This window comes from Microtus pennsylvanicus, chromosome 11 (assembly GCF_037038515.1).
Source record: "Microtus pennsylvanicus isolate mMicPen1 chromosome 11, mMicPen1.hap1, whole genome shotgun sequence".
Lineage (NCBI taxonomy): Eukaryota > Metazoa > Chordata > Mammalia > Rodentia > Cricetidae > Microtus > Microtus pennsylvanicus.
Window position 1 is genome coordinate 91,434,724 of NC_134589.1, and position 27,877 is coordinate 91,462,600.

Consider the following 27,877-nt stretch of genomic DNA (forward strand, 5'->3'; position numbering starts at 1 on the left):
TCTAAAAAGTTAATCGATGACTTGGTAACGTTGAGTCACCAGGGGACCAGAGATATTGTTAGGGATTCTGAGATGTGACTGACAGCTGACTTGCTAATTGTTAGATTTAGGGGGTCTTTTTTTTGCTGTTGTTTGTTTGTTTTTAATTCCTTCCAGTTACTACCAAAAACAAATTCAGAAAGCAGCGCTGCCGCACGGGGTACAGGAAACAAAGTAACAAAGTTCAAAGGGTGAAGACAAAAATGTAACAAAGTGGGAAACAGTAATCGCTCCCAGAAAAGGGACTGGCGTAAGTGAGAGGACTCTGCCTAGGAATCCGCAGCAATGGGAAGCAGACCCCAAGTCTTGCCCTAGCGTTCTCTAATGTTCTGTGCTGTGAACAGCCATTCTCTGTTTACTGCCTCAGACCGACAAGAAGTCTTGACATGCAGCGTCCAGCACAGGACAGGTACCCCAGGGGTCCAGTAAGCACGCAGGCTGCGGGAGGCGGGGGAGATGAAGGCTGGTACAAGCTGTGTGGAGAAGAGAAACCTGCCGCGACTCCTTGTTCTGGCCTCACCACCCTCAATAGACTTCATTTCTTTTCTCGGTAGATCATATCATGAAGAGGTGGACATGATGCTGCCCACTGCCCAATACACGAGTGACTACACCGTTTAGCATAATTTAACTATAGCTGCCAGGCACAATGCGAACCCCGATTCACAGGATTTTTGAGGGACTCGGAGCCCGGCCTCAGCAATCTCCACATCAGTGTTAGAGTCTCCAAACCCAGTCTCCTTGTCCGGAAGCTCGCGTGGAAGGGACAGGTAGTACAGCTGGGTGGACGCACCCGTGACCCTCTCCCAGAGGGTCGGACAAGTGAGCGAGGGAGAAAAATCCTCTCTGCGTCCGGGCGGGCTTTTTGGGCTAGCCCGCCGGCGCCAGCTGCGCTTCTCCCTGTCCCCCGCCCAGCGGAGAAGGCGGGTTAGACACGAGCGATAAGCCAATAGACAACCAGCGTTTGAATTTGCGTCCTGATGAAGCCAATCACAAGTGCCCAGAGCCTGCGGGGCGGGAGAGGCTGGCGATCTGGGGGGCGTAACTCCGTGCTCCTACCAGTAGGAGCTCCGGGCGCGTTTGAAAATGGGGCGGGGGTGGTGTCCGCGCCTGCGTGCGGCTCTCAGCGCACTTGCCCCAGGCGCGGGCGCGCTCGTGAGCGATCTCGGGCGGCAGTGTCCAGAGCTCGGCGATGGGGAGCGGCGGTGGTGAGTGCTGGCGGGAGCCTGGCAGGCGATGGGTCCTGACTTGGGCCCCTGTGATCCGGGAGGGCACGTCGCATACCCCCCCCACACAAAGCACGGGTAGACGCGGATCCCCCACTGTGAGCCCGCCCGCGCGGTTTAAATGCCCGCCCGGCACCTACGCCTCCTGTTACCCGGGGCGATTTAGGGAAGTCGAGGGCGATTTCCACGATATAGCTCTATTTCACGTCCTGTCCGGGCTCTTAATGGGGGCTCGATCTCCCGAGTGTCGCGTCCGCAGCTACGATCGGCGGAGCCAACAGGATCTGTCCCTGTGAAAACGTCGTACGACTTGGGGTTGCGATTTCACTTGTTACAGTGGTTAAACACTTCAGATGTGTATTCTAGAGCAGGTGAATCAGGAAACTATTATGATAATATTCGTAGATATGCTCTGGGTATGCATTTGGCTTTTGCAGTACATTTAGTTTCCGATAAAACAGGTCAAGAGTTTGGGAGTGGGCAGTCTCTAGAGACCTCCTGGTAGAGAGCTTTGCCAAGGCCCAGGGAAGAGCCACTTGGCCTCAGTGTGAGGAGGAAAAATGGGTAGAAAGACAGCCCTTAAGATTCCTGAAGGGGTCGGGGTGGAGGGGCTTATGAAGCAAAGGGAGAAAGCCTTCAGCGTTGAGTGGATTGCTGAAGCAAACATTGGAATTACCCACTGTGAGGAACTGGGAAGAGAGCTCCTCTAAAGGGACCCAGTGTCATGAACATCTAGATATGTGGGTCGCGACCCCTTCGGGAGGGGCAAACCATCCTTTCACAGGGGTTACATAGCAGATATTTACATTACAATTCCTAACAGTGGCAAAATTACAGTTAGGAAGTTAGCAGCGAAATGATTTTCTGTTTGGGGGTCGCCACAGCATAAGGAAGGGTCTCATCTTTTAGGAAGGTTGAGAACCACCGAGCTAGATCTTACATTGCAATTTCACTATATGCTGAGTTTAGCAGACCACTGGGTTCCGGGACTGGGCAGCACTGACATCTGCCAAGCTGAGACCTGGTCTAGCTGTCCTATTGAGTTGCCTGTCTGTGCCACGGAAGTTTCTAGGTCCATATTGAACCTTATGCTTTTTAGTCACATGTGCAAATATGAACAAAGTGATCATGGTGGCTGACACTTGTAAGTCAGTACTTGGGAAGTAGAGGCAGGGAGGATCAGGGGTTCGAGGGCAGCCTCAGCTATATGAGTGAAATTGAGGTCAGCCTGGGCTACAGAGGACCCCATCTTAAGAAACAAAACAAGAAACAAAAATATACAGCCCAAGTCCCAGGGACCTTGCTGACTGGTTTGAGCCTCGGGTTAACTGCTGAGCCATTTTTCAGGTCCCCAGAGTATTTTCCTGAGTGAAGTTGAAGGAAAACATTCATCAGTATTGGCTGCGCCCCACAGCCCCTTTCTGGTGTGTCATATGGATCTGGAATCAGAAAGTTTCCAATACTCGATTACATGTTATCTGATATTCACCATGAATATTTATGGGATATTGAAGGAACGGTGGTATCTTAAGTAATTCATATAGTATACTTTATTTAGTTTTAGGACTTGTGTGAACAGAGAACAGTAACTATTAAATTATCTTCACATACAACCTTCCATCTCACCAAGGCTTGTGGTTTTTTTCCTTAAGTAATCCATTGTAGGTGTGCCAAGTGTTTCTGTTATCCTACCAAGCGAAGACTCAAAAGAAGACCCCGAAACTTAACCATCTTGAGTCTCCCAGAAGATGTACTCTTCCATATCCTGAAATGGCTTTCTGTCGGGGACATCCTTGCTGTCCGAGCTGTAAGTCACCATATGGAAACAATACCAGTCCTAGTATTGTTGGTTAAACTGTAAAAGTCTCATGTTCTTAAGTGTTCGTATAAAACTTTGATTCAAAAAGAAAGCAAAGGAAATGGTGGTTTTATTTTTTAAATGATTTTTTTTATTTTATCTTACGTATATGAGTGTTTTGCCTGCCCGTCTGTCTGCACCATGAGCATGCAGTGCCTGAAGAGGCCAGGAGAGGGCGTCTGATCCCTGGAACTGGAGTTTGATCAGCTGTCTATGGGTGCTAGGAATTGAATCTTGGGTCCTCTTGATGAACAGCCAGTGCTTTTAACTGCTGAGCTATTTCTCCAGTCCCAAGAATAGTTTTTATTACTTGGTTAGTTGGTTGGTTGAAGCAGAATCTCAAGTAGTGAAGACTGCTCTTGAAATCTCCCAATCCTCCAACTTAGATCAGGGTTCGAGAAGTACCTGTGTGGCCAAGGATGACCTTGAACTCCTGATCCTCCTGCTTCTACCTCTCCTGTGGTTGAATTACAGGCCTGTCAAACAAGGTGATATTGTTAATTGGTGCTTGGAGGTGTTTCAGTTATAGGGGCTACTCATTTCAATGTTTATTTCAAGAGAATAAAAGACCCTTTTGTGGCAGTAAAAATTGCATCTCAAGAAAAGAAGGCAGTGGGCTGGAGAGATGGTTAGGCAGTTAAGAGCACTGACTATTTCAGAAGACCAGGGTTCAGTTTTCTGGACCCACATAGAGGCTAATAACTATCTATGACTCTAGTTCCAGGGGATTTAATATCTCTTCTGATCTCCTCAGGCACTAGACATACATGTGATACACACATACATGCAGGTAAAATATCCATATACATAAAGTAAAAACAAAAACTTTAAAAAGACCATGAATTGGACATAGTAATTCATGCCTGTAACCCCAGCAACATAAAAACCAACTCCTGAAAGTTGTCCTGGGATTGCCACACGATTGCCATGTGTGTGTATGTCCGTAATACATATGTACATGTACCATGTACATAGCAAATTAGAGCTGGGCATGGTGGTGCATGCTTTAATCCAGCACGTGGGAGACAGAAGCAGAAAGACCTCTGTTGGTTTGAGGCTAGCCTGGTCTACACAGCAAGTTCTGGGGCAGACAGTACTATGTAGAGAGACCTGTCTCAAATTGGGGGCAAATATGTTTAGGGCCCTTTCAGGGGTTAGTTTTGTTTAGAAATCCTGTCTTAAGACAAAATTCAGCAATTTAGATGTCTTAATGTATCCTTTGCTTGCATGTCCATTTGTCCACATGCCTGCGTCCAGCCTTGGGTCTTCTGGAACCTGAGTTAGGAATGACTTTGACCCACCATGTGGGTGCCGAGAATTGAACCCAGGTCTTCAGCAAGTGCTCTAACCACTCATCTCTCCTGTCCCTTCATTTAGGGTTTTTTGTTTTGTAAAACTGAAGTCAGCAACATCAAGAGCATTTTTTGTTGTTTTGTTTTTCAAAGACAGGGTTTCTCTCTGTAGCCCTGCCTGTCCTGGAATTCATTTTATAGACCAGGCTGGCCTTGAAGGCGTGCACCACCACAGCCCAGCTTCAAGAGCAATTTTAAAAACCAAATATTCCAAGATTGCGATCCAGAGAGAGTCCAGTGTGATAATTAGGTGCTGAGGAAATGGTAGTAGGAAGGAAAGGTCCTCGTGTCTCAGAATCCCAGACTACGTTTCGGTTAGAGCAGAAAGCTTTGCACAGGGGTGTCAGGCAGCATGGATCGGCAACAGTATACATGGTACTCACATATGTGTTGTGTGTTCAGAACCAAGTCTGCAGTGAAGTCACGTGATACAACGTGTCACACACCTCACTTCAATTAAATTTTGGTTTTTGCCTATTCAGAAGGCTTTTACTACAAGTTTTTTGTAGCCCTCTGTTCAGTTATGTGACCCACAATTTAAGTTGTGCTGTAGGCAGCAGAGTGAGACTATTTTTTAAAAAAATGCAGAATAAAACAAAAGCCGTTTTAAGATAAATCCCATCTAACTTATAATGCCACCGGATTGGGCTTGAGTTAAATGATTGACCGTAGAGCATACCGTAAACCAGCTGTAAACGCCGGCCCGGATCCACTGTGTGACGCCTGTGTATGCTCACCGGTGTCACCTGCAGAAGCATAGGCTGCTACATTCCCCACTACGATGGAAACCCTAGGGTTTACGGTGCTCGCCTGTGTTCTTGACTTGGGTTTTATCTGCCTGGGATAGAGGCTCCTGGGTCTTAAGATTGCTCAGTCTTTTTCCTTTGAGTGCCTCTAAATTTCCATCCTCCTGACTGCTCTACCAGGGTACCAGGCAAAGAAATCAAAATTATTTGTTTGTTTGTTTGTTTAGGGTTTTTTGAGGCAGTTTCTCTGTGCAGCCCTGGCTCTCCTAGAACCAGATCAGGTTGGCCTTGAACTCAGAACTAAAGGAGTGCACAAGACAGATTTCTGTCCTGCCTGACCCCAACCCATTTCTCTAGTTCCCTGCAAAGGTGTCTTCTTTCTTTCCCTCTCTCTCTCCTTCCTTCTTTTCCTCCATCCCTCTGACAGTCACTACACTGTGTCTCACAAAGATGTGCCTGTGTCTGCCTCCTCTGAGTGCTGAGATGAATGTCCCTTTATTAACCGAGGTGCTTGTTCTTTCATCTGGTGCCATTATTCCTCCCCGCGACCCCCAGAACATCAGAGAAACTCATTTCTGGCTTCTGTTTCCCATATAAAACAGGGTTGTTTAGAACCTGGGTCCTTTACTGTTCTGAGACTGGTATATCTACGTATGCCCCATCTTCAGGAGTCCCTTGGTAATTCACTCACGGCTCTCATTGCTCTGCAGGTACACTCCCACCTGAAGTACCTGGTAGACAACCATGCCAGCGTGTGGGCATCTGCCAGCTTCCAAGAGCTGTGGCCTTCTCCGAAGAACCTGAAGCTCTTTGAAAGGTACCCGTGCTCTGAGAACAGTGCCCTGATTTCCTTCTGCCATTGGTGTCCTTGCTGTGGGGCTAATGCCCCAGTCCTGACGCGGGTCCTGTTTTCCTGTTGCCCTCATCCCCGGAAAGAGACTCAAACCTGAAGAAACTCACCTGTTGAGTCACCTTGCTCCCAGCAAGCCCTGCATTGCACGTCCTCTAGGCCTGCCCTACTTCCAGAGGGTCCCACTTGGGTGTGACCGTTCCTGATTGGCTCCGTGTGAGTCACCTGCTCATGGAAGCTTTATTCAGCTTTCTTTTCCTTTGTTCAAAACTGAGTAATTTCAGTCTGTTATATTTCAGTCTCTGGATGACTCACTCCCTTACTGGAGTTGTGACAGGGAGAGGGCTGTGTGTGTGTGTGTGTGTGTGTGTGTGTGTGTGGCGGGGAGGGGGCACACAGCAGACCTATAATCTATGATCCTGGATGCCAGTGACCAGGCCCACTGTCTAAGACCGCTAATTGTGGTTAAAGACAGAGTATGTCCATGGAACGGGGACTGAGTTTGACCCTTTCCGTTGCTGAGAAACGAACTCAGGACAGAATTTTCCTCACAGGCATTCTACTTCCCAGACTTGAACTGCTGAAGAAGCACAGGGAGATACTCTAGCTGCAGCGTGCCTTGCTTGGGTTGCTTCTGGATAAAAATCTGTTTATTTCTTTTTCTTTTTTCTTTTAAAGATTTATTTATTTGGGAACTGGAAAGATGGCTCAGCAATTAAGAGTAAAGAAGAGTAAAGACTGTTCTTACAGAGAACCCAGGTTCAATTCCCAGCATCCACATGGCAGCTCACAACTCTGTAACTCCAGTTCCAGGGTACCGGGCACCCTCACACAGATACACATACAGGAAAAATACTGACGCACAAAAAAAAGTTTTTTAAAGATTTAATTTTATGCATGTGTGTGAGTGCTTGCATGTGTATTTGCACTACCTGTGTGTGGTGCCCAGGTGCCAGAGGAGGGAGTTAAATCCCCTGGAACAGGTGGGACTTCCTGGGTTTAGTATAGTCACAGTTCTACACGCTTAGCGCTATTCAACTTAGATCATTTTTATTGTCCTAAAGAGAAATTATGTACTCTTTAGCAGGCATTGCCCACCCCCAACCCCAAGCACAGAAGCCCTTCACAATCCCTTATCTATTTTCTGTCTCTGGGTTTGCCAGTTGTAGATGCCTCATATAGACAGAATCATGAGATTCTTAACTCAATTTGGATGGGTTCATCTCCATCGTAGCATGCAATCAATAAACAGTATTTGATTATATTTCATGAAAAAATATTCAGTCCGGAAATGAGTATTTCAGTGTCCAGTGCTGTGTGGCACATGACCTTCGTGACCTAAGTAATGTGGTGTCTATGCTCGTACTTCTTTAGGGCTGCTGAAAAGGGAAACTTCGAAGCTGCTGTGAAGTTGGGAATCGCCTACCTCTACAATGAAGGCTGTAAGTCCCGGGGCCCCGATGTGTGGTGGCATCTGAGATAAGCATGAGCCTCAGCCCTTTGGAGATTTAGCAGCATAGTTCTGCTGATATTGGCCCTGTGTCTCCCCTTGACAGTTTGACGTAGGTGCTAACAAGGTCACCTCTTTCCCTCACTTGGGTCAGCAAGGAATGACTGAGCAGAGCCTCAGAATGGGGACTGCTCAGGCAAATCCCCCTGTCTCCAGATGCCCTCCCTTCAGTCCGGGCAACACCAAGACCTATTCACGGACGTAGATAGCTTCTTCCCTTGGCCATCCTCTAGAGTTTGGAAAGAAATCAGCTTGCCTCATTCTGCAGGGGACCAGTGACACAGGCATGGGTCTGTGTGGCTAACAGCAGAGCTGTCTACAGCCTGAATCCTTTTGCTCAAGGCGAGCTGCTCCTTAACAGGCCTTTTCCCTGCTCCTCTGCTCGGCACTGGAGGAGTGAGCCTCAGCTGTGATGCCCAGTCTCCAAAGTGTAACATTTAGAGTGTAGACTACCGCTGTCCTACATCTTCAAGGTCTGGTGTCTGGCTGATAGTCCCTGACCTTGGCCAGCTAACAGGACTGTTAGGGCCAAGAGCCTGTGAGCAGCCTGCGCTTCCACACCGAGGTCCTGCCCCTCCCTCTTGTCAGTTAGCCATTCCCAGAGGTCATTCACGTACCTACAGTGTGTAAGTTCATAGTTGTTGGTGGGTTTTTTCCTTATTTTGTTTTTGTATTTTCCTAGGGTTGTTCTCATTTTAGAACAGGCTCATCCTTAGGAGACCCTTTCCCCAGCCTGGTCCCCTAGGTCAGTTCTAAGGACAGTTCTACACAAAGAAACCAGAAAGAGAGAGAGAGGGAGGGAGGGAGGGAGGGAGAGAGAGAGAGAGAGAGAGAGAGAGAGAGAGAGAGAGAGAGAGAAAACCCTTCCTTCCTGCCATATGCAGGGTCATTTCCCTCGAGGAAGAAGGTTAAAGCTGTGGGAGAACCATCCCCTGAGGGTCACAATCCAGGCTTCCTGAATGACTCCAGTGGGGGCCTGTGTCAGAAATTACCTGAACAAAATGGGAGCATTTGGAGCCCCATCCCTCAGAGCTCTTCTGTCTGAAGCTTTGCACCATGTCAGGTTTTGCCAAAAGACTGGCGATCTTTGTTCGTTCCATGTCCCAGAGACATGGGTTTGTCCTGTTTCTCCCACAGTATCTGTGTCGGATGAGGCCTGTGCGGAAGTGAATGGCCTGAAGGCCTCTCGCTTCTTTAGTATGGCTGAGAAGTTGAATATGGGTTCTGAGCCCTTTATCTGGCTCTTCATCCGCCCACCATGGTCAGCATCTGGAAGCTGCTGCAAGGCCGTGGTCCACGACAGCCTCAGGACAGAGTGCCAGTTACAGAAAGTAAGTCCTTGGAGAGGCCACAGGGCACAGCGGCCATGAGCCCAGCTAATGTCCCAGGACGAAGGGAAACCTGGAGTCGGTTCCATGGGTCAAGAAGTGGGGGTGCACAAAACTGAGTCCAGGGCCAGGGCTCTAGCTCAGTGGTAGTGCTTTCGCCAGCATGCTGGGATTACTCCCGAAAAGCAAAGAGGGTGCGGATGATGTAGGAGAAACATCTTGAACAAGTGTGGTGGAGGTCTTAGGGTCTGGGGTGAGGACAGAGATCTTGGTGAACATGTCGGTGCATGGAAACTAAAGATTTAGGCTGAGTAAAACAACCGCAGCTGAAAACTGAAATCGAGGATTGGCGGGGTGGGGGTCTGGACAGCAGGACTGGGGGAGTTCTGTCTGCCCAGAATCATACTTACCGTTCTCTTTAGGCTCATAAAGCTTCCATACTACACTGCCTGGGAAGAGTGCTAAATCTTTTTGAGGTAAGTCAAGTTTTTCTCTGTATTTATTAGACTTTGCCTTGCTTGGCCTTTCAGGGGCCTAGATCCACAAAGTCCTTGAAAACTGACAAAGGAGAGTGTCTAAGGCCAATACAAATGCCAGGCCCTGCTCTGAGCTGCTCCGCCCACTCTGCTTTTGAGGGAGGTAAATGGGACGACGTAACTAAGAGCCCAGCAGAGCGGATGTGCTGGGAACAGCCCAGGCAGTGCTGCTGTGATCCTCACAGGGCGCTCCTGCTGGTGGGCCATGCAGGATCCCCGCCTCCCGGGCATTTTAACAGGCTCTGATCTGTGGATCCCTTTCGCGGGTTTAGAACTGGTAGTAACTTTTAGGGAACACGGCAAAAGGATGTGGAAGACAAGTGAGGCAGAAGAACACTTCTCAGTACCACCGTTCCTGGTGCTGAAGGGGTTTCCTGTGACAGCAAGGGTGGTTGCAGGCTTTGTGTGTCTGAAAGCTGCCCCACACTAATGGGAGGCAGAGCCCGACACCCTATACCCTGTCGGTTACTTGTTGAGCACTGTGTGTTCAGTGGCATCCTTTCTTGCTCTGATGTAGTTAATTCATCCGTTACCACTCTGCGTGTGATTGTTTAGAGGAAATGGAAGAGGGGCTTGGCATTGCACAGAAGGTGAGAAAGAACCCTCTGCTTGGTCTTCTAGGACGAAGAGAAAAGGAAGCAGGCTCACAGCCTCTTTGAGGAGTCTGCTCATCAGGGATGCTTGGCCAGCTCGTACCTCCTTTGGGAAAGTGACAGAAGGCTAGATGTAAGTGGAACCTTGTCTGGTGGTGGGTAGACCACACGGAGCAGTTTCCTGTGGTCCTGGATGAAATTTACCAAAGGGAGGATGCTTTCTCAGCTCCTGGGCTCCTGGATCTTTGGGCTCATCTGACATCTCCCAAAAGACTCCCGTGACTTGGGGGTAAATGTTGGAGAAGCCAATGAAGTTGAAGCATGAGGGAGAGATATTTAGAACCCTGTGGTCCCTCTCAGGACACAGTCATGTAAGGCTTCCTCTCTCTTGTTGGCAGATGTCTGATCCTGGACGATGCCTCCACAACTTCCGGAAACTCAGGGACTATGCTGCCAAAGGCTGCTGGGAAGCACAGGTGACGTGGAGATCTGGATTCTTTGCTTTCAGTTTTGGGGCAGGCCTGTCTAGTCTGTCAGCAGGAGACTTAGGGAAGCAATAAGTAAGACTGGCCCAGGACGAGAGCTGAGTCTTTTGTTCAGTTTTAATTTTTCGTTTATGTACGTGTATGTGCTTACCTATGTGTGACCCATGAGTGTGCAGTGCCTGTGGAGACCAGAAAAGGATATTGGGTCTCCTGGAATTAGAGTTACAGGCCACCTGAATTGAATCTGGGTCCCCTTGAAGAGCAGCGAGTGCTCTTACCTCCTGAGCCATCTCTGTAACCTAAGGTATTTTTAGTGATGGTGGTTTCTGCCAATGAAGGCAAAATAAATGAGCTGTTTGCTATGAATGATATAAAGTCAGCACTCAGCGTGGACCTTTGAGAGGGTTCTTGAGTGGGTGCAGGCAACCCCACAGCCGTCCTGTAGACTCGGCAGGTAGGGAATCGGATGGAATTCTAAATGGAAGAGTAGGTAAGGATACCTACGTCAGATAGCTGGAGAAACTAATAGAATTGCTAGGTGGGGAAAAAGATGCAAGTACACTGTGGTCATAAATCCATATACACCAGGCTGTATGTGTCCTGGGAAATCAGACGGAAGTGTGTGGCGGGTGTCGACAGTGACCGCCTGAAGTCTCTGTGGGCAGTAGATCCTGGGTTCTGACACATCTCCGTCCATCCTCATCTGTTGACTCCAGTGCCATAAGTACTGTCTCAGAAGAGAGGAAACTATTGGGGCTGCAGAGATGCTCGGTAGCACTTGGGAGGCAGAGGCAGGCAGATCTCTGTGAGTTCGAGGCCAGACGGGTATACAGAGAGAATTCTATCTAGGGAGATACGCAAAGAAACTCTGTCTCAGGAAAGAAAAGACTACCAACTATTCTCCAAGAGGACCTTGGTTCATTTCTCAGAAGCCACTCAAAATCACCTGTAATTCCAGTTCCAGGGGACCTGATACCTTCTTCTGTCCTCTCGGGCACCAGGCATGCACATGGTGCAGACATACATGTAGGCAAAACACCCATACACACACACACACACACATACACACACGTATATATTTTTTTTTAAATTATGTATTTATTAGTTTAGTTAAAAAAAAAAAAAGGACTCATAGATTGAGTCATCAGAGAGGATTCATCCAGTATGTGATATAAACAGACACAAAGACCTGTAGCCAAACATTAGGCTGAGCTCGGGGAATCCTGCTAAAGAAAGGCAGGAAGGATTGTGAGCCAGAGGGTAAAGGACACAACAAGAAAACCCACAGAATCAGCTAACCTGGGCTCATAGGAGTTCACAGAGTCTGAACCGACAACAGGGAGCCTGTGTGGGGCTGACGTAAGCCCTCTACATGTGTGACAGTTGTGTAACTTGTTCTACTTGTGGGACTCCTAACAGTGGGAGCAGGGGCTGTCCCCAATGCTTTGGCTGGCTTTGGGGACCCTGTTCCTCATACTGGGTTGCTTTTCTCAGCCTTAATACAAGGGGAGGTGTTTAGTCTTACTGCAACTTGATAAGCCCTGTTTGTTGATATCCATGAAAGGCCTGCTCCTTTCTGAACAGAAACAGAAACAGAGGGGCGTGAAGAGGGGGGTTAATGGAAGTAGAAGAGGGAAGGGAAACTGCTATCAAGATGCATAAATTAAAATCAATTTAATTAGTAAAATAAAAAGGGAAACTGGTGCAGAGAGGTCCCCATCCTAGAGAGATCGACTTGGGCAGGCAGATGTGTGTCCCGTGCTGTCCGCCTGCTGAGCCCTTCTGAGTGGAGAAGCTGGGAGTTCATGCCGCCCTTCTCTCTCCCACAGCTGGCCTTGGCCAAAGCCTGTGCAAGTGGAAGCCAGCTTGGACTAGAGGGGAAAGCCTGCAATGAAACGGTCTGCCAGCTGTTCCAGGCCTCCCGGGCTGTCAACAAGCAGCAGGTCTTCTCTGTGCAGAAGGGGCTCAGTGACACGATGAGGTGAGGCCTTGCAGAGCCTGTGTTTGATCTGACTGCGGAGCAGTATCTTTTTCCTTTTCGCGTGCGTGCGTGCGTGTGTGCGTGTAGGAGTGCGTGTGGGCACATGCACATGAGACCCAAAGCTGATGCTGTAAATCTTCCATTGCTCTTCTCCCTCATTCAACAAGGCAGGGTCTCTCAGGCCTACCGGAGCTCACCAGTCGCTCTCGCTAACTGTATTATTCTGAGGACCCCATCCCAGCTTCCAAAGCTGTAATTAGCAGCTGGTCACCACACACACCTGGCCTTTTCGTGGGTTCTGGGGATCCAAACACTAATGCTCACACTTGCTCGGCAAGCCGTTAACCATCTCCCCAGCCCTGCTGTAGCCTAGGCTAACCCTGAACTTGTGGTATCCTTCTTTGGCCTCCTGAGTTCTGGGAGTGTAGGCGTGAGTCACTGAAGTCTTTAAAGCTGACGACCATGTTAAACTGTCCTAAACATGTAAAATGCTGAGGCTCATTCATACCTCCAGTCTCTGAGGCCCAAATACAACCCCCCTTTTTTTTGGATACAAGAGGGCCTATATTTTGAACTCACACCTTATGATGAATTACCACTAACCCACAACCCCAGCCTACAACCTTTTCTTTACAGCTCTTTATAATGAGGGTATTTTGTGCCATTGAGTGACTAGAGTCAGACCCAAACCAGTTGCTTCCCTGGCACAGCTCCTGTGACACCCAGCACGGTTGCCTTTCTTCCAGGCTGCAGACCCTAGTGCTGACACAAAGCTACAGAGTGTTAGAGGGTGAAATAGAAAATGCATGTGTTTTTTTTTTTTTAAGCTGTCATCTGAAATTTCAAATAAAGTTTGGAGTTGTGATGGGAAGCTCCTTATACGTACTGCTTGGAACAAGATAATGTGATCAGTAAATGTCTTTTAAGAAATGTTTGTCCTGGGGCTAGGGTGATGGCCTCCTTGAGGAATTTGCTCGCTGTACAAGAATGAGGACTTGAGTTTGGTACCTAGTGCTTGGAGGGAGTGGAGAATGGAGTAGTGCCATGCGCTTATGGTCCTGGCACTGAGGAAGTGGAGACGTCTTGGTCCTTGGGGTTCTGTGCCCAGCCAGGCTGGTCTAATTTGGAAGCCCTGGGTCCCAGTGAAAGATCCTGTCTCCTGTTGATGCATGCTTTTTTTTTTTTTGACAAAGTCTCTTGTTTTTTTTTGTTTTTTTTTTTAATATTTGTTTATTATGTATACAATATTCTGTCTGTATGTATGCCTGCAGGCCAGAAGAGGGCACCAGACCCCATTACAGATGGTTGTGGGCCACCATGTGGTTGCTGGGAATTGAACTCAGGACCTTTGGAAGAACAGGCAATGCTCTTAACCTCTGAGCCATCTCTCCAGCCCCCGATGCATGCCTTTTTCATCTCAGCACTCTTTTTGGTTTTTTTCAAGACAGGATTTCTCTGTGTAGCCTTAGCTGTCCTGGAACTTGCCCTTTATGTAGACCAGGCTGGCCTCGAACTCACAGAGACCTGCCTGCCTCTGCCTCCCAAGCTCTGGGATTAAAGGCTTTTGTCACCTCTGCCTGGCCCCAGCGCTCTTGATAGCCCAGTAGTCTGATTTCTAAAATCAGATCACTGGGGCCAGCTAGATGGCTCATCAGGTAGAGGTGCTTGCTGCCAAACCTGAAAACCCAAGTTCAGTTCCTAGGACCCACTCAGTGGGAGCGAACCAATTCCCAAAAGGCGTCCTCTGTCTTCCAAATACCTCCTGGAATTATTTATGGTCTTGGTTCCCAGGTTTTACCTCCCTGGTAGAGAGGGACACTTCTGCCAGCCTTCTGTGCATCCATCTAAGGTGCTGGATGAGGGAACCAGAAGATTTTAGTGTGGAGACTGAGTGGCTTTTGCTTTTAAGTGGCATTTCTGGCTCTGATCCTCGGCAGAGCATTGTTATAAGGGTCCAAACAGAAGAGCCCGATGGTGCACAGTGACCCAAACCCGATTTCTAGTCCCCAGCCCTGCTGTGTATCCCATTTTGTACCCACTGCCTCCGTTTGCACCGAGGATTGAGCTCAGCCAGTGCTTTGGTGACTGAGGGCTGACATTTTGCGACTTAAATTTCTGAACACCGGGAGGCAGGGTACAGAGATTTGTGGACCCACCAGCCTCACAGTCATAGCTGTGGGCCTCCCCAACTCCCTGGGACATGGAGTCTCTAGGTTGGTAGACCAGTGATTCCAAAGTGATCAGCTCATTTGCTTAGACTGGAAAAACATGGGCAGAAATCGCAGGTATGGCACTTGGCCTGGTTTTTACAGGTGGCCCTCTCTCCACAGGTACATCCTCATCGACTGGTTGGTAGAAGTTGCCACAATGAAGGACTTCACGAGCCTATGTCTTCACCTGACAGTGGAGTGTGTAGACCGGTACTTGCGGAGGAGGCTGGTACCCCGGTACAAGCTCCAGCTTCTCGGCATTGCCTGCATGGTCATCTGTACCCGGTGAGAACCCCTTATTCAAATGGGACTGTGTGCATATGTGCTGGTCCCTTCGGGGTGTGGGGCCCTTATCCTCCCCATTCTGGTAGCCGATTTTTAAGAGAAATGAGTCTTAAGGGTCCTACCTGCTCAATTGTCTAAGGGAGAGATAGCAGAGTTGACCCTTTGTAGGTTGACTGTACCTCTTCTGGAGTCCTATATCCCCACACAGTCTCAGGACCCAGACATGGACTTGGGAGGGCCTAAGCTAGACCACACTTTCCCAGGAACCAAAGGGTGACAGTTGCCAAGACAGATGATAGCGGTCCGCCCTTACCCTCCTCCTCAGTCCTCAGAGTTCACAGGACTCTATCACTGATGTCTTTACCATCTGCTTCCCATAGTCCTGGGCAGGAGAGCCTCAGTTCCACCACTGAAGCCGCATCAGAGCTATTCCTGCACAAGGATGTCACTCGGAGGAGGATGCTCTGTCTCTCAGGCTTTGTATTTTATCACAAACTGCCTGTCCTCAGCCAGTGCTTCCTTTACCATGGCTTTGGCCTCTGAAAGTGCTGTGGAATGCAGATTTCAAAATATGGCTTACATTTTCTTATTCTCCTAAACTCAACATGGTCTACCATTTCCCCTAGGACACACATTCCAGACCCTCTCCTTGTCTCTTGGGCCTGCTGAGTAAGGGATAGCATTGCTGCTAACTACTTCCTATGCTCTTGTGAGAACTCCCTTCCCTAGGGTTTCTATTGCTGTGATAAAACACATGACCAAAAGCAACTTGATGAGGAAAGGGTTATGTTGGCTTACACTTCAGGTAACAGTTAATCTCTAAGGGAAGTCAGGGCGGGAACCTGGAGGTAAGAACTGATGCAGAGACTGGACATCGTGATGCACGTCTTTAATCCTAGTCCTCAGGAGGCAGAACCAGGTGGATCTCTGTGAGTCCAAGGCCAGCCTGATCTATAAAGCAAGTTCCAGGACAACCAGGGCTACACAAAGAAACCCTGTCTGGAAAAACCAAAAGAAAAGAAAAAGGCCTGTTATAGAGGCCATGGAAGAGTGCTGCCTACTGGCTTGCTCCTCATCATTTGCTCGGCCTGCTTTCTTATAGCACCCAGAACCATCAGCCCAGGGGCCTCACCACTACAGTGAGCTGGGGCCCTCTCATATCAATCATCAACCAAGAAAATGCCCTAGTGACTTGCCTATAAAGCAGTCTCCAGAAAGATTCCTCTGTCCCAGGTGACCCTATCTTGTGTCAGGTTGACACTTACCTGGACATGCAGGCAGAGCGTCTAAGGCTACTGGGTTGGGTTTTTATTCTGTGTAGACATGAAGGAGCCCTACCTAGTTCACATCTTGCTCTCTTCCAAGCTCTCTGGGTTATCATTGTTCCTGTAGCCACCAAAGCTTCCCACGCTCACCTTTCATAGCGGGTTAGTCATGGACATGCCCACTCACTGTGGACACTATAGTACCTTTGGGTGTCCGTACGCCAGCTGGAAGAAGCATGGCTTTTTACCACCAAAGGAGGCCTCATGACTTCAGGGATAGCAAAGTGAACCTGCCATACCCCAAGCCTTTTTCAAATAGGCTCTTTGACCTAAATCTTGCACCCCAGGTCTTTAAACTGCAGACTGGGCACGGCAGTACACATGGCAGGCGGATCTGGAATATGTGAAGCCTGCTTCCCCCCCTCAGCAGACTGAGGTGCCCTAGCTTTGCTCTCAGAGTATGTTGCCTCTTCTCCCCACCGTCACCTCAGGGCTCAGTGCAGGGCTCGCTCATGAGTGACCTTCTCCTTCCTGCCCACTCTGGTGGGCCGAATGGCAGTCATTCATGCTGCAGAGTGCCAGGACTGAGAAACAGTCCACATTTGCTGGGGAGGGTGCCAGTGGGACCACTGGAGCAGAGTGTTCCTGGGATCAGCTCCTGTGGCGGGTAGAGAACAGGGTGCCAGTTGCCTCAGGGACAGTCAGGGTTCCTGTGGCCAAACGCTAGGCTGTGTGTAGACCTTCAAGCAACCTCCAGGCCCTTTGCTGCCAGTGTTTGCTCCCAGTAGCTCACCTGCTCGAGTTTGTACTGCTTATACTCAGATCCTGTCCAAAGATAAGGCAGGAGCTGAAGAGGTCCGTTAAGGTTCCAGCATTGGATTAGTGTCTGGGTTTGAACCACAGCACAACCAAACAAAACCAACAAAGCTCTCATCCGTAAGGTTGTAAAGAGAATTAGAGAATTGTCCCTCATAGGTCCTTTTCGAATGAAAATGGGGATATGACCACTCCTGAGTATGGTTGCGGAGAGGGGCTTCATTGTAGATATGAGGGTGAGAACAGCCAGAGGCATCTGGAAGAGTCCAGACTGAAAATGGCCAACAGAATAGACCAGGCCACGAAAGGAGAGAGAGAAAGAGAGAGTAAGAGTGGTCCAGGAGCAGAAGAGAGAGAGAGAGAGAGAGAACGAACACCAAAAGGCTGTATGTATAGCTGAAGTGGCTGAGTTATGTAAGGATAAGAAGCTGGGGAGGGAGGGAATCAAAGCCTTGAGGGGAGGGGCAAGGAGCTGGGAGGGGCCACAGGTACTCAGAGAGACTTGTCCAGGTTTCTTTGGGAGCTGACACTTCTGCAGTCATCTTTCCTATTTGGTCTGCGTGTCTTGTTTGGCCTCCCTTTTTGTGGCACCTCTAATCTGCTGTGCCTTTTGTCGCTTGAGGCCTCCCAGAGGCTTCCTGAGCTGTATGTAGCCCCCCCAGCTCAGAACTGAGACCTCGTCTCTGCATTCCAGGTTCATCAGCAAAGAGATTTTGACAATTAGAGAAGCCGTGTGGCTCACAGACAACACGTACAAGTACGAGGACCTGGTCCGGATGATGGGAGAGATCATCTCTGCTCTGGAAGGGAAGATTCGAGTAAGTGGGGTTTGGGCTTTCCTTTGAACAAAATTACCTTCTTGTTTGAGGTTGCGGGGGTGAGGTGGCAGGTGCTGTGGAGACAGCACCTAGAAGCCATGCGTGCAGTGTGCCATGTGCACAGAAAGCCCGAGCTTGGGCATCAGCAGGGACACTTGGCCAGACCCCTGCCAGGCTGGGCCGCGGTGTGACGTTGCCGGATGAGACATGATATTTACTTCCTTCTCCTGTTTAGGTCCCTACTGTGGTTGACTACAAAGAGGTCTTGCTGACACTGGTCCCTGTTGCACCCAGAACCCAGCACCTGTGCAGCTTTCTCTGCGAGCTCTCCCTGCTGCACACCAGCCTGTCCATTTACGCCCCAGCTCGCCTCGCCTCTGCAGCCCTGCTCCTGGCCAGGCTGATGCATGGGGAGAGTAAGAGAAGCCCTGCGGTGGGGGAGGGGGGTGTCCTGGTGTCTGGGATAGCTCTCAGGTAGGAGAGGTTGGAAGGGCAGAAAATAACACTTCCTCATCCTTCCTGGAGAAGAAAGCGCAGCAGAATGACCCCAAAACAGTTGGGGCAGGGGGAGTGAGGTGGTTCCAGCTGAAGCAGTGTATAGTTTCAACAGTGCACACCTTATGTGGAGCTATTCAAGGATGTTTTAGTTTGGTTTGGTTGTTTTGTTCCTCACATTTATATTTAACTTACATGTGCACATGTGTGCACAGACAATGCCATGGTATGAGTGTGGCGGCTGGAGGATGAATGGCTTGTGGGAGTTGGTTCTCTCCTTCTGCCATGTGGCTGGCTTCTAGGAATCTATCCCGGGTCATCAGGCTTGGTGACGAGTGCCTTTGCCCACTCGCCGTCTTGCTGACCCTGACGGGTATTTTGAAGGAACTAAAGCCCGAGTCTGGGAAATGTCATCAAACTAGTGGAGCTGTGGGGATTGTGGGACTCTGTCACATTTCCCGCCTGCTTTCCTCCCCAGTACAGCCCTGGACCACTTACCTGTGGGACCTCACTGGGTTCTCTTACAACGACCTCACGCCCTGCGTCTTGAGCCTTCATAAAAAGTGGTGAGTCTCTCTCAGCGCTGGAGAGAACGGAGTGGGGGGGTCGTGAGTCATGGTCAACCTGAGCTGCTTGTCAGTCCCGACTAGAGTTGTTCTAGGTTGTGTGAACTCGTGTACCACCGTGTGTGTGTGAGGTCAAAGAACAGCCTTGCACAGTGAATCCTCTTTGCACCCTTTCATGGGTTCTGGAAATTGAACTCAGCTCATCAGCCCTGTGCAGCGAGCATCTTTAGCCACAGAAGCTGTCTTGCCAGCCCCAGGTTGGCGTTTTAAAATTCCAGGCCTGGGCTTACCTCTGTGTTCTTGAGGAAGAGGAGCCAGCAGACAGTCCTTGCCTGTGCCCGTCTGCCGCACCCACACACCTCAGCTCGCCCTCACTGCTCTGCCGCCTCCCTCCTGCATCTTCACCCTGTGTGGCTGTTTCCTCACCTCACCTTCTGGGTCCTTAGAAGAAGGCCAGATAGGAAAAAAAGTTTTCGTTTATGGAATCTCACAGTATATACAAACCACACTTAAACTTAGGCCCCATGCCCAGCAGTAGATGGCAACACAAAAGGAACTTCATAATTTTGTTTGTTTATTTGTTTGTTTTTGTCTTGTATTGCTTGGGGAAGTTTTTTTGTCTTACTGCTCTTTTTGCTTGTATATTATGGTTCTCAATTTTGTGTTTTTATGGGTTTTGTGTGTGTGTGTTTAAGGTTTTTAAAGTTGTTTTATTTTGTTAATTCTGGTTTGCTTGCTTTTTTAACGTGCCTATTTGTTTTCTGAGGAGAGAGAGAAAGAAGGCTTGGAGTTGGGTGGGGAGAAGATGGGGGAAGGGAAACCATGATCAGAATATATTATATGACTTTAAAAAAGAAAGAAGGAAAGAGGACATCCACAGTCTGTACAGGGTGTCGGGTCGTGACGGTTTATAGGAAAAGGGGAGTGGGCGGTGGGTGGAGCTAGAAAGATGGTTCAGTGATTAAGAGCATTTGATGTTCTTCCAAAGGACCTGGTTCCGTTCAGTTCCTAGCACCCACCTGGAGACTCATAACCATCTATAACTCCATTTCTATGGGTTCCCCATGCTATCTTCTGGCCTCCACGGGTACCACTTGTGCATGTGGTGCATAGGCATACATGCAGATGGAACACCTATACATAAAAGAAGAAATAAATGAAATAAATTCTTTTTTTTTTTTTTGAGACAAGGTTTCTCTGTGGCTTTGGATTCTGTCCTGGAACTAGCTCTGTAGACCAGGCTGGCCTCAAACTCAGAGAGATCCGTCTGCTTGTCTCCCCAGTGCTGGGATTAAAGGCGTGCGCCACCACCGCCCAGTGAAATAAATCATTTTTAAGAAAGAAACGGGGTGGGGAGAATGAATGGGGTTGTGGAACTGGTACCTGGGTAAGGCCAGGGTGCCCACATCCATGTTCCAGGTTGGGGACATCTGTGCAAGGGTAGGTACAGACAGACATTGGGCTGCAGACTGTAAGTAGAATATCTTGGGACACTAAGCTGGGTTTGCATCTGCCTGTGGCTGCTTCTCTTTCTTTTCTCAGCTTGGCTTGCAGACTTGCTCCTCCCACTTCCTGCTGGCTTATTGCTTCCTTCCTGGGGTCCTTTCTCTGGGCGGCACTGCTCTCTGGTTCTCTATTCTTATTACCTCCACCCTGAGGAGCCAGGGAATCCTGGTTTTCTTTTATTGCTCACAATCGCTCTGTCAGAAAATTAACCAAGGACGCCTAATCCCAGCCCAGACTGCCTCGCTTGCAGTCTGAGCTGCTGCCTTGCTCTGAGTGTCCCTCCTCACTGGCCTTCACGTGACCTTTGTCATGCCTTGGGCCTTACAGCACATTCCTTCTGTTTACCTCAGCCCAGAACATCACTGTTGGCTTCTGGGGTAAGGTCAGAGCCCTCTAGAAAAATCCACAGTGCCCCTCTAACCAACACATTCTTTGCCTTCCTGTCTCTCCACTGGGCTCCTCTGAGTGGGACCTGTCAGTATTATGCCTTTGCCTACTCTGTTGTTTCCTGTGGCACCCAGAACAGGTAGCTGGTGGCTGAGGAAGCGGGGTGACTGTTACAAGCAGGATCAGTGTCTTGGCCCTCCCACCTTTTCTTGTTCTGGTTGTTTGTCATCTGATGCTGGCAACCAGAAGCTGTTGCTAAGGATTGTTTATTTGCCCCCTCCCCCGAAAAAAAACAAAAATGTGTTTGTGTATGCTAAATATATTAAATATATCTCCAGTTATTTTTATTGTTTTTCTAGAATAAGTTTTTTATATTTATTTTATTTTTATGTGCATTGGTGTTTTGCCTGTATTGATGTCAGATCTTAGAGTTACAGACAGTTGTGAGCGGCCACTTAAGTGCTAGGAATTGAACCAAGATCCTAAAAGAGCAACCAGTGCTCTTAACCGCTGAGCCATCTCTCTAGTCCCTGTTGTTTTTTTAAACCGGTTAAATTGAACCAGACGGTGGTGGTACACACCTTTAATCCCAGCACTGGGAGGCAGAAGCAGGTGGATCTCTGTGAGTTCGAGGCCAGCCTAGTCTACAAGAACTAGTTCCAGGACAGGCTCCAAAGCTACAGAGAAACCCTGTCTCAAAAAACCCAAGAAAAAAATAAAATAAACCAGTTAAGTTGGAAGCATTTATTTATAAACTAAATGTTTTGGTTGGTTGATGTTTTGAGACAGGGTTTCTCTATGCAGCCCTGGCTGTCCTGGAACTCACGCTGTAGACCAGGTTGGCCTTGAACTCACAAAAGATCTACCTACCTCTACCTCCCAAATACTGGGGCAAGTTTTCTAAAAGTCATATAACTTAAAAGGCTTTTAGTATATTCAGAATTGTACAACCCGTTTTAGAACATTTTCACTAACTCTCAAAAGGAACCCCACTCAGCTGGGTGGTAGTCTTTAATCCCAGCACTGGGGAGGCAGAAGCGGGCGGATCTCTGATTCAAGGCCAGCCTGGTCTACAGAGTGAGTTCCAGGACAGCCAGGACTGCATAGAGAAACCCCACTATTTAGATGTCACCGTTTCCCAGCTTCCGTTCATGCTTCTCAGCTGTGACTTTGCCCGTTCTAGACATTGTGTATGAAGTAGTCACATTAATACGTCACTTTGTGAGTCTGGCTCCTGCTGAGCTTCCTATTTCAGGTTCATATTGTGATGTGTGTCGGTGCTTGAGTGAGTTTCAGTTTGAATGGACCGTTGTCTGTCTGACCATTGTTGGATATGTGGGTTGTTTCTACCTCCGACTGCAATAAACATTCTAGTGCAAGTTCCTTGGGTGTTTGTGTCTCTCTGTCTTGGGAAACCAACCACTGAGGAGCTGCCAGTCTTCACTGTCATGTGTCCCCATCAGTGGGGCTGGTTCTGAACGCTTGCTGCCCTCTCTGGTGGTGGAGTTAGTCTAGATTTGGTGAGGTTCATATGTCAGCCTCTCTGTCTGTTTCCAGTTTCCATGACGATGCCCCCAAGGACTACAGACAAGTCTCTCTGATTGCTGTGAAGCAGCGCTTTGAGGATAAGTGCTACGATGAAATCAGCCAGGAAGCGGTATGCCCTCCTTCACCACTTGGGCTCCCGGGGAGGGGGGGGGGGCGTGCCCGTGGGGGTGTGGGGTTCTTCACTCTGGCCTCCCCACAGGTACTGAGCTATGCAGAGCTGTGCACTGCACTGGGAGTGAAGCAGGAGAGCCCAGAGCCCCTGTCTTTCCCCAGCACAGGAGAGATCCACACCTTCTTCAGCTCACCCTCCGGGAGGAGGAGCAAACGGTAAGTCTGCCCTGGCCGTCTGCAACCATGCCGTGGCCTGCGGTCTAGGGTGTCAAGTTTGAGTTTCCTCCTTGACACTGCAGCCATTTGTAGAAGCATCCTAAGGCTTGTGCCAAGGAGCAACAGGTCCCAAGTTTAACCCAGGGGGTTCTGGCCTGGGCCTGTTCCTGAATATCTCTACTCCAGCCTGCCTCTCCTTTCTCAGAAGTCACTGTCTGGCTTTGTCCCCGCTGCTTGGGAGGGAAGATGGTCCTGAACACAGTAGATCCTGTCCAGTTCTCTCCCAGCCTGCGCCATCGTTCACCTGGTCCCCCTGCTCCACACTGGGTGTAGCCTGTGTAATGTCTTTGTTGCCCACCCCTTGTCTCCTTCCTTTGCTCCCCATCGCACATGTCAGCACTGTGGCTGTACCCCCTAGGTTAACTCCACCTTACCCTCTGAACTATTAAACCTGAAAATCTCAGGGGGCAGGCTCCCCTCTGCGCCAGCCCTGCCTTTGTGACTTCTTGGTCCCCTGTGTGTTCCTGAGCATCTTAGGCCAGGTACTGGGTGACTGGATAGGACCTGTCACATGAGCCTGGGTGTCCCATGGGGTGGGGGCTAAAGAGGCAGCTGTGTCAGGGGTTACCTCCTCTCGTACCTGCTGTGAAAGAAACACCATGGCATCTTCCCCACCTGGAATCGGGGGGACTCGGATCCTGCTGAGGGGCCACTATGTCACTATGTACATTTCACTCTGCATTAGTCATTCTTGACCGTCTGGGGACAGGGTTATCCTAGACAGACACCTGTAGCTACCAGCGGTGGGTTACGGGCTCCTCTAAAGGCCTGCTCCCCAGAAAACCCTTCATCGCCCCTTCAGACTTCTAGAAGAGATCTCCAGGGTGACACGAGTCAGCAGCAGAAAGGCCTGGTGGGCGTGGCAGCTTCGCACAGAGACTGGCCTTCCTGTAGTTCTCTACACCTGACCCCAGGTGGACAGATTTGCTGGCCTTGCCCAAAGACAGACTGCACTGGGCACTCAGGCCTAGCACTGTCTCTCTGGTGCATCTAGTATCCTGTGGAGTGGTGGTCTTCCTGCCAGTTCCCAGAGGGGCCCCAGGCCCCAAGCAGACCAGAATAAGGCAGGACTCACTCCTAGACCCGAGGCCTGGTCTTTCCCAGTTCTTCCTCCAATTAATCCCCTGTTCTTGAGGTCTTAGACTATTCCAGTCTTGTGGGTATTTTCCAGAACACACGGTGAAAGCCAGGGGCATATACAGGTTGGCTCCCCGGGTGCTGTCACCTGAGACCAGGGTTTTCTGGACTCTCCCCACCCTGCAGGAAGCGAGAGAACAGCCTTCAGGAGGACAGGGGCAGCTTTGTCACCACGCCCACCGCAGAACTGTCGAGCCAGGAGGAGACATTGCTGGGGAGCCTTCTGGACTGGAGCCTGGACTGCTGCTCTGGCTATGAGGGAGACCAGGAGAGCGAAGGAGAGAAGGAGGGTGACGGTGAGTGGTGTGGAGGCCTGGGCGTGCAGGTGGCCACCTCGCCCTGTGCTGAGGAGAAAAGCATATGAGCCTGACACCCTGGCTGGGGTCAAGGCTTTTCCCCATCCCACAGACAGAGAGGATGGAGTCTAAACCTGTATCCCTCTCTGCCTGGGTCATTGTTGGCTGAAGGGCCTGGAGTTCGGGTGTGTAGAACACTGTGTCACACCTGTGTATGTAAACCGCAGGCGGTCCTGTCCCTCATCTTCTGGTCAGGAAGACTGGACAACTTTCAACTGCTTTTCCAATTGCTTGCTTTTGTGTCCATTCAGATTAAAGGAATTGAGTGGCCTTCTGCTGCCCTCAGAGTTGTTGGGGTAATTCTCCCAGCTTGAGAGAAACAAGGTCACTCATGGCTCTCACCTGGCAGTAGCCTGTGCCACCCAGTCCTGAGCAGGTATACGGTCACTTCTGATAACTTGGGTTGTACCATAAAGACTCTCCCCTGAATTTTCCAGTTACAGCTCCCAGTGGACTCCTTGACGTCACTGTGGTCTACATGAACCCGGAACAGCATTGCTGTCAGGAGTCCAGCGATGAGGAGGCCTGGCCAGAGGACAAGAGCCATCAGGCACCTCCAACTCCAGCTCCTGGGCCCCTTCTCAGCAACAGGGGAGATCTGGGCAAGGACATCACAACCTCTGGATACTCTTCCGTCAGCAGCGCGAGTCCCATCAGCTCCCTGGATGGTGGCATGGGGGGCTCTCCCCAATCTACCTCAGTGCTGTCTGTGGGCAGCTACTCAAACACAAAGCCTTGCCACCATCAGGCCAAGAAGTCATGTTTACAGTGTCGCCCCCCAAACTCCCCAGAGAATGGTGTTCACCAGCAGCGGGTAAAGCGCCAAAACCTGTCAGTGCACAGTGATGAAGACACGAACTTAGGCTTCCTGAAGCTCTGAGAATGCCAGTGTTTGCCATGATGAATGTTTACTGTTTACTGGGGAGGGCCGCTGTTTCTCTGGGACACTGCAGACAGGTGCTGTATAGACCCCAGAAAGGGGAGTGCAGTGTGAACCCTCAGAACGTCACACAGTGAAAAGCCCAGCCTCACAGCAATCAGGCCACACCTGTGGAATCTGTCTCTCCGCTCTCTCTGGGAGCATGGCTCTCTGTATTGGTGCGCACAATCCCAGGCCAGGAGCAGACAGCTAGCTTCCTTGCAATACTAGTGGCCCAGGTACCCTAATACAGTTCCAACCCCCCACTGCTGTCTTATTTTAGGCCAGTGGGGAGCTCTCATCTGAACACCTCACTGCCCATTTCATCCCAGGGAGCCTGTGACCCTGCATCTCAGTGTTGACTGCAGTCTGGTGGTCAGGCGTGAGAACCTTGAAGCTGGGGCTAAAGGCTCCTCTCTCTCCCTCTGGCACTTAGAACTCAGTTTCCAAATCTGTCCCCTCAGAGCGCTTTGTCTGTTCCCCGTTGTGTCCAAGTGACCTTTCTGCACTGAATTTCTAGGCCAATCTTTCCCCACCTTTATTTCTAGATTTCTTCTAATGAAATGAAAAGAGGGGGAGGCATTCGAAATAGAAGGTGTCAAATAAAAAGATAACAGATAAAAGGTAATTCCCAATATTGCTGAGCTTCAACTGAAAAAGAAAATCTAGTTGTGCATGGTGGCAGTCTCAGCAGCCAGAAGTACGTGGCGAGAGGACCAGAAGCCCCAGGTCAGGCTGCGCTGGGTCGTCTGACCTCAGAAAAAGGAAACTGGTAACGGCCTCTTGCTTCTATCTTTGCATTCTTTCCTTATGGAAAATGGATTTTTCTAGAGGCTAGCCATAAACAGTCACTTGTAATATCCAAATTAACAAAAGACAGCTGGATTCTACAGGAAGAAAGCAGGCCACTGGACTCGCTGTTTGAGGCTGGATTCCACTGGAAGAAAACAGGTCGCCAGTCCTTTTGGGCTGGCCAGAGACTGCCAGAGTGTCTGCTTCATTTGGAAGGCCTTGGAACTATGAGGCAGCTGGCCTCAACACTTGGGGAGTCTGCTGAAGGCTGAGCAGATATGCTGACCCTAAATGTATGCTGTTTCCTCTTACGAAAAATCCCAGGAGTGCCCCAAAAATATCCTTGAGCCAAAAGTACAGGTGGAGCAGGGTTACTCGGTTTTCATTATCTGTGCTGTCCCCATTGGCAGCTCTGCTACTGTTAACAGAATGCTGACCACTCTGGCTGGGACACACTGGTGTAAGGAGAGCTCAGGCATTTGGATTGTATTCAGCTGGGCATGTGTGCGCCTGTTTCCTCAGCTGTAAGAGGGGACAGTGATACCTACCTCACAGGAAGGTTGTGAGGATTAAATGTGAAGAGACTTGACCATCTGCATTCGTAACTGCCTCCCTCCTTGTCCATGGTGTCCCTGGTCATGGCATGACCATCTCATAACTGCCTCCCTCCTCGTCCATGGTGTCCCTGGTTGTGACATGACCATCCTATAACGGCCTCCCTCCTCGTCCATGGTGTCCCTGGTCGTGACATGTCCATCTGCACCCATAACTGCCTCCCTCCTTGTCCATGGTGTCCCTGGTCGTGACATGTCCATCTGCATCCCATAACTGCCTCCCTCCTTGTCCATGGTGCCATAACGGCCTCCCTCCTTGTCCATGGTGCCATAACGGCCTCCCTCCTCGTCCATGGTGTCCCTGGTCGTGACATGTCCATCTGCACCCATAACTGCCTCCCTCCTCGTCCATGGTGTCCCTGGTCGTGACATGTCCATCTGCATCCCATAACGGCCTCCCTCCTTGTCCATGGTGTCCCTGGTCATGGCATGACCATCCCATAACTGCCTCCCTCCTCTTCCATGGTATCCCATGCCATGACTGCCCCCACCTTGTCCATGGTGTCCCTGGTCAAAATCGCAACTCACGCAAGAGTGCCTGTGACCCATGGAGAGGACCTGGTTTTAGTTCCTAGCACCCACAGTGTGGCTTACAACCACCCTAAATTTCCAGTTCCAGTGTATCTGACCTCTGCGACACTGTGTATACATGTGGTACACATATGTACTGGCCACACACAAAACCAATCTAAGAACTTTTAAAATCTACACTCATTACCAGCCTGACCCTGTAGAAGCTACTCCAGGCACACTCCTGACCCCTCTGATTTCTATGAGCTCTTAAATCTCCACAAGTCTTCAGTATCCCCCTCTTGCTGGAGTCTGTTGGAAGTAGTAGTGCCTTATCTAGTCCCTTAACCCTTCTTTGCTTGACACACAGGGCTCACAAGTTTGTTGTGTTCCCTGTACCTTCAGACCTAGACAGCTAGGGTTACCTTACCTCTTGGGCTCTCGGATTAATAATTCACTAACTCCAATTCTACTGGGCACAGTTCCTGTCCTCACTTCCTCCAGTAGAAACAAATCTAAAAGCTACATCTGGTGGCATGCTTCTAAAATTCTATCACTCAAGACATGGAACAAGCAGCAAATGCTCCTAATCAATGATCCATCACTCCACTTCTTCCATGTTCTCTGGGATTGTGGTTTGTAGGCTGGCTTTCATTGCTTTATGTTTAAAAACCACCTATGAGTGAGTACATGTGATAATTGTCTTTCTGAGTCTGGGTTACCTCACTCAAAATAATGTTTTCTAGCTCCATCCATTTTTCT

At 49.5% G+C, this 27,877-nt stretch overlaps 1 protein-coding gene across 2 annotated transcripts; it reads left to right on the forward strand.

Annotated features, from left to right (window-relative positions):
• The first annotated feature begins 1,157 nt into the window (after positions 1-1,157).
• On the forward strand, positions 1,158-26,580 carry Ccnf (cyclin F). 2 transcript variants are annotated; one of them, XM_075941664.1, is made up of 17 exons: positions 1,158-1,247; positions 2,918-3,072; positions 5,932-6,038; positions 7,446-7,513; positions 8,719-8,912; positions 9,332-9,385; positions 10,067-10,171; positions 10,437-10,514; positions 12,353-12,504; positions 14,835-14,999; positions 17,775-17,898; positions 18,134-18,314; positions 18,872-18,959; positions 22,410-22,509; positions 22,600-22,727; positions 24,051-24,220; positions 24,718-26,580. In XM_075941664.1, the coding sequence occupies exons 1-17, from the start codon at positions 1,232-1,234 to the stop codon at positions 25,158-25,160; spliced, it is 2,328 nt and encodes a 775-aa protein (XP_075797779.1). In that variant the 5' UTR covers positions 1,158-1,231; the 3' UTR covers positions 25,161-26,580. The 2 variants fall into 2 exon arrangements, with proteins under 2 accessions (XP_075797779.1, XP_075797780.1); XM_075941665.1 differs by having other exon boundaries at positions 24,724-25,300.
• The last annotated feature ends 1,297 nt before the right edge of the window (positions 26,581-27,877 follow it).

What these genes read in the sequence shown, in the direction of transcription:
- Ccnf (XM_075941664.1), top strand. An exon ending in CTACCTCTACAATGAAGGCT is followed by an intron (nt 7,514 to 8,718) that starts GTAAGTCCCGGG and finishes TTTCTCCCACAG; the next exon opens with TATCTGTGTCGGATGAGGCC. An exon ending in AAAGTGACAGAAGGCTAGAT is followed by an intron (nt 10,172 to 10,436) that starts GTAAGTGGAACC and finishes TCTTGTTGGCAG; the next exon opens with ATGTCTGATCCTGGACGATG.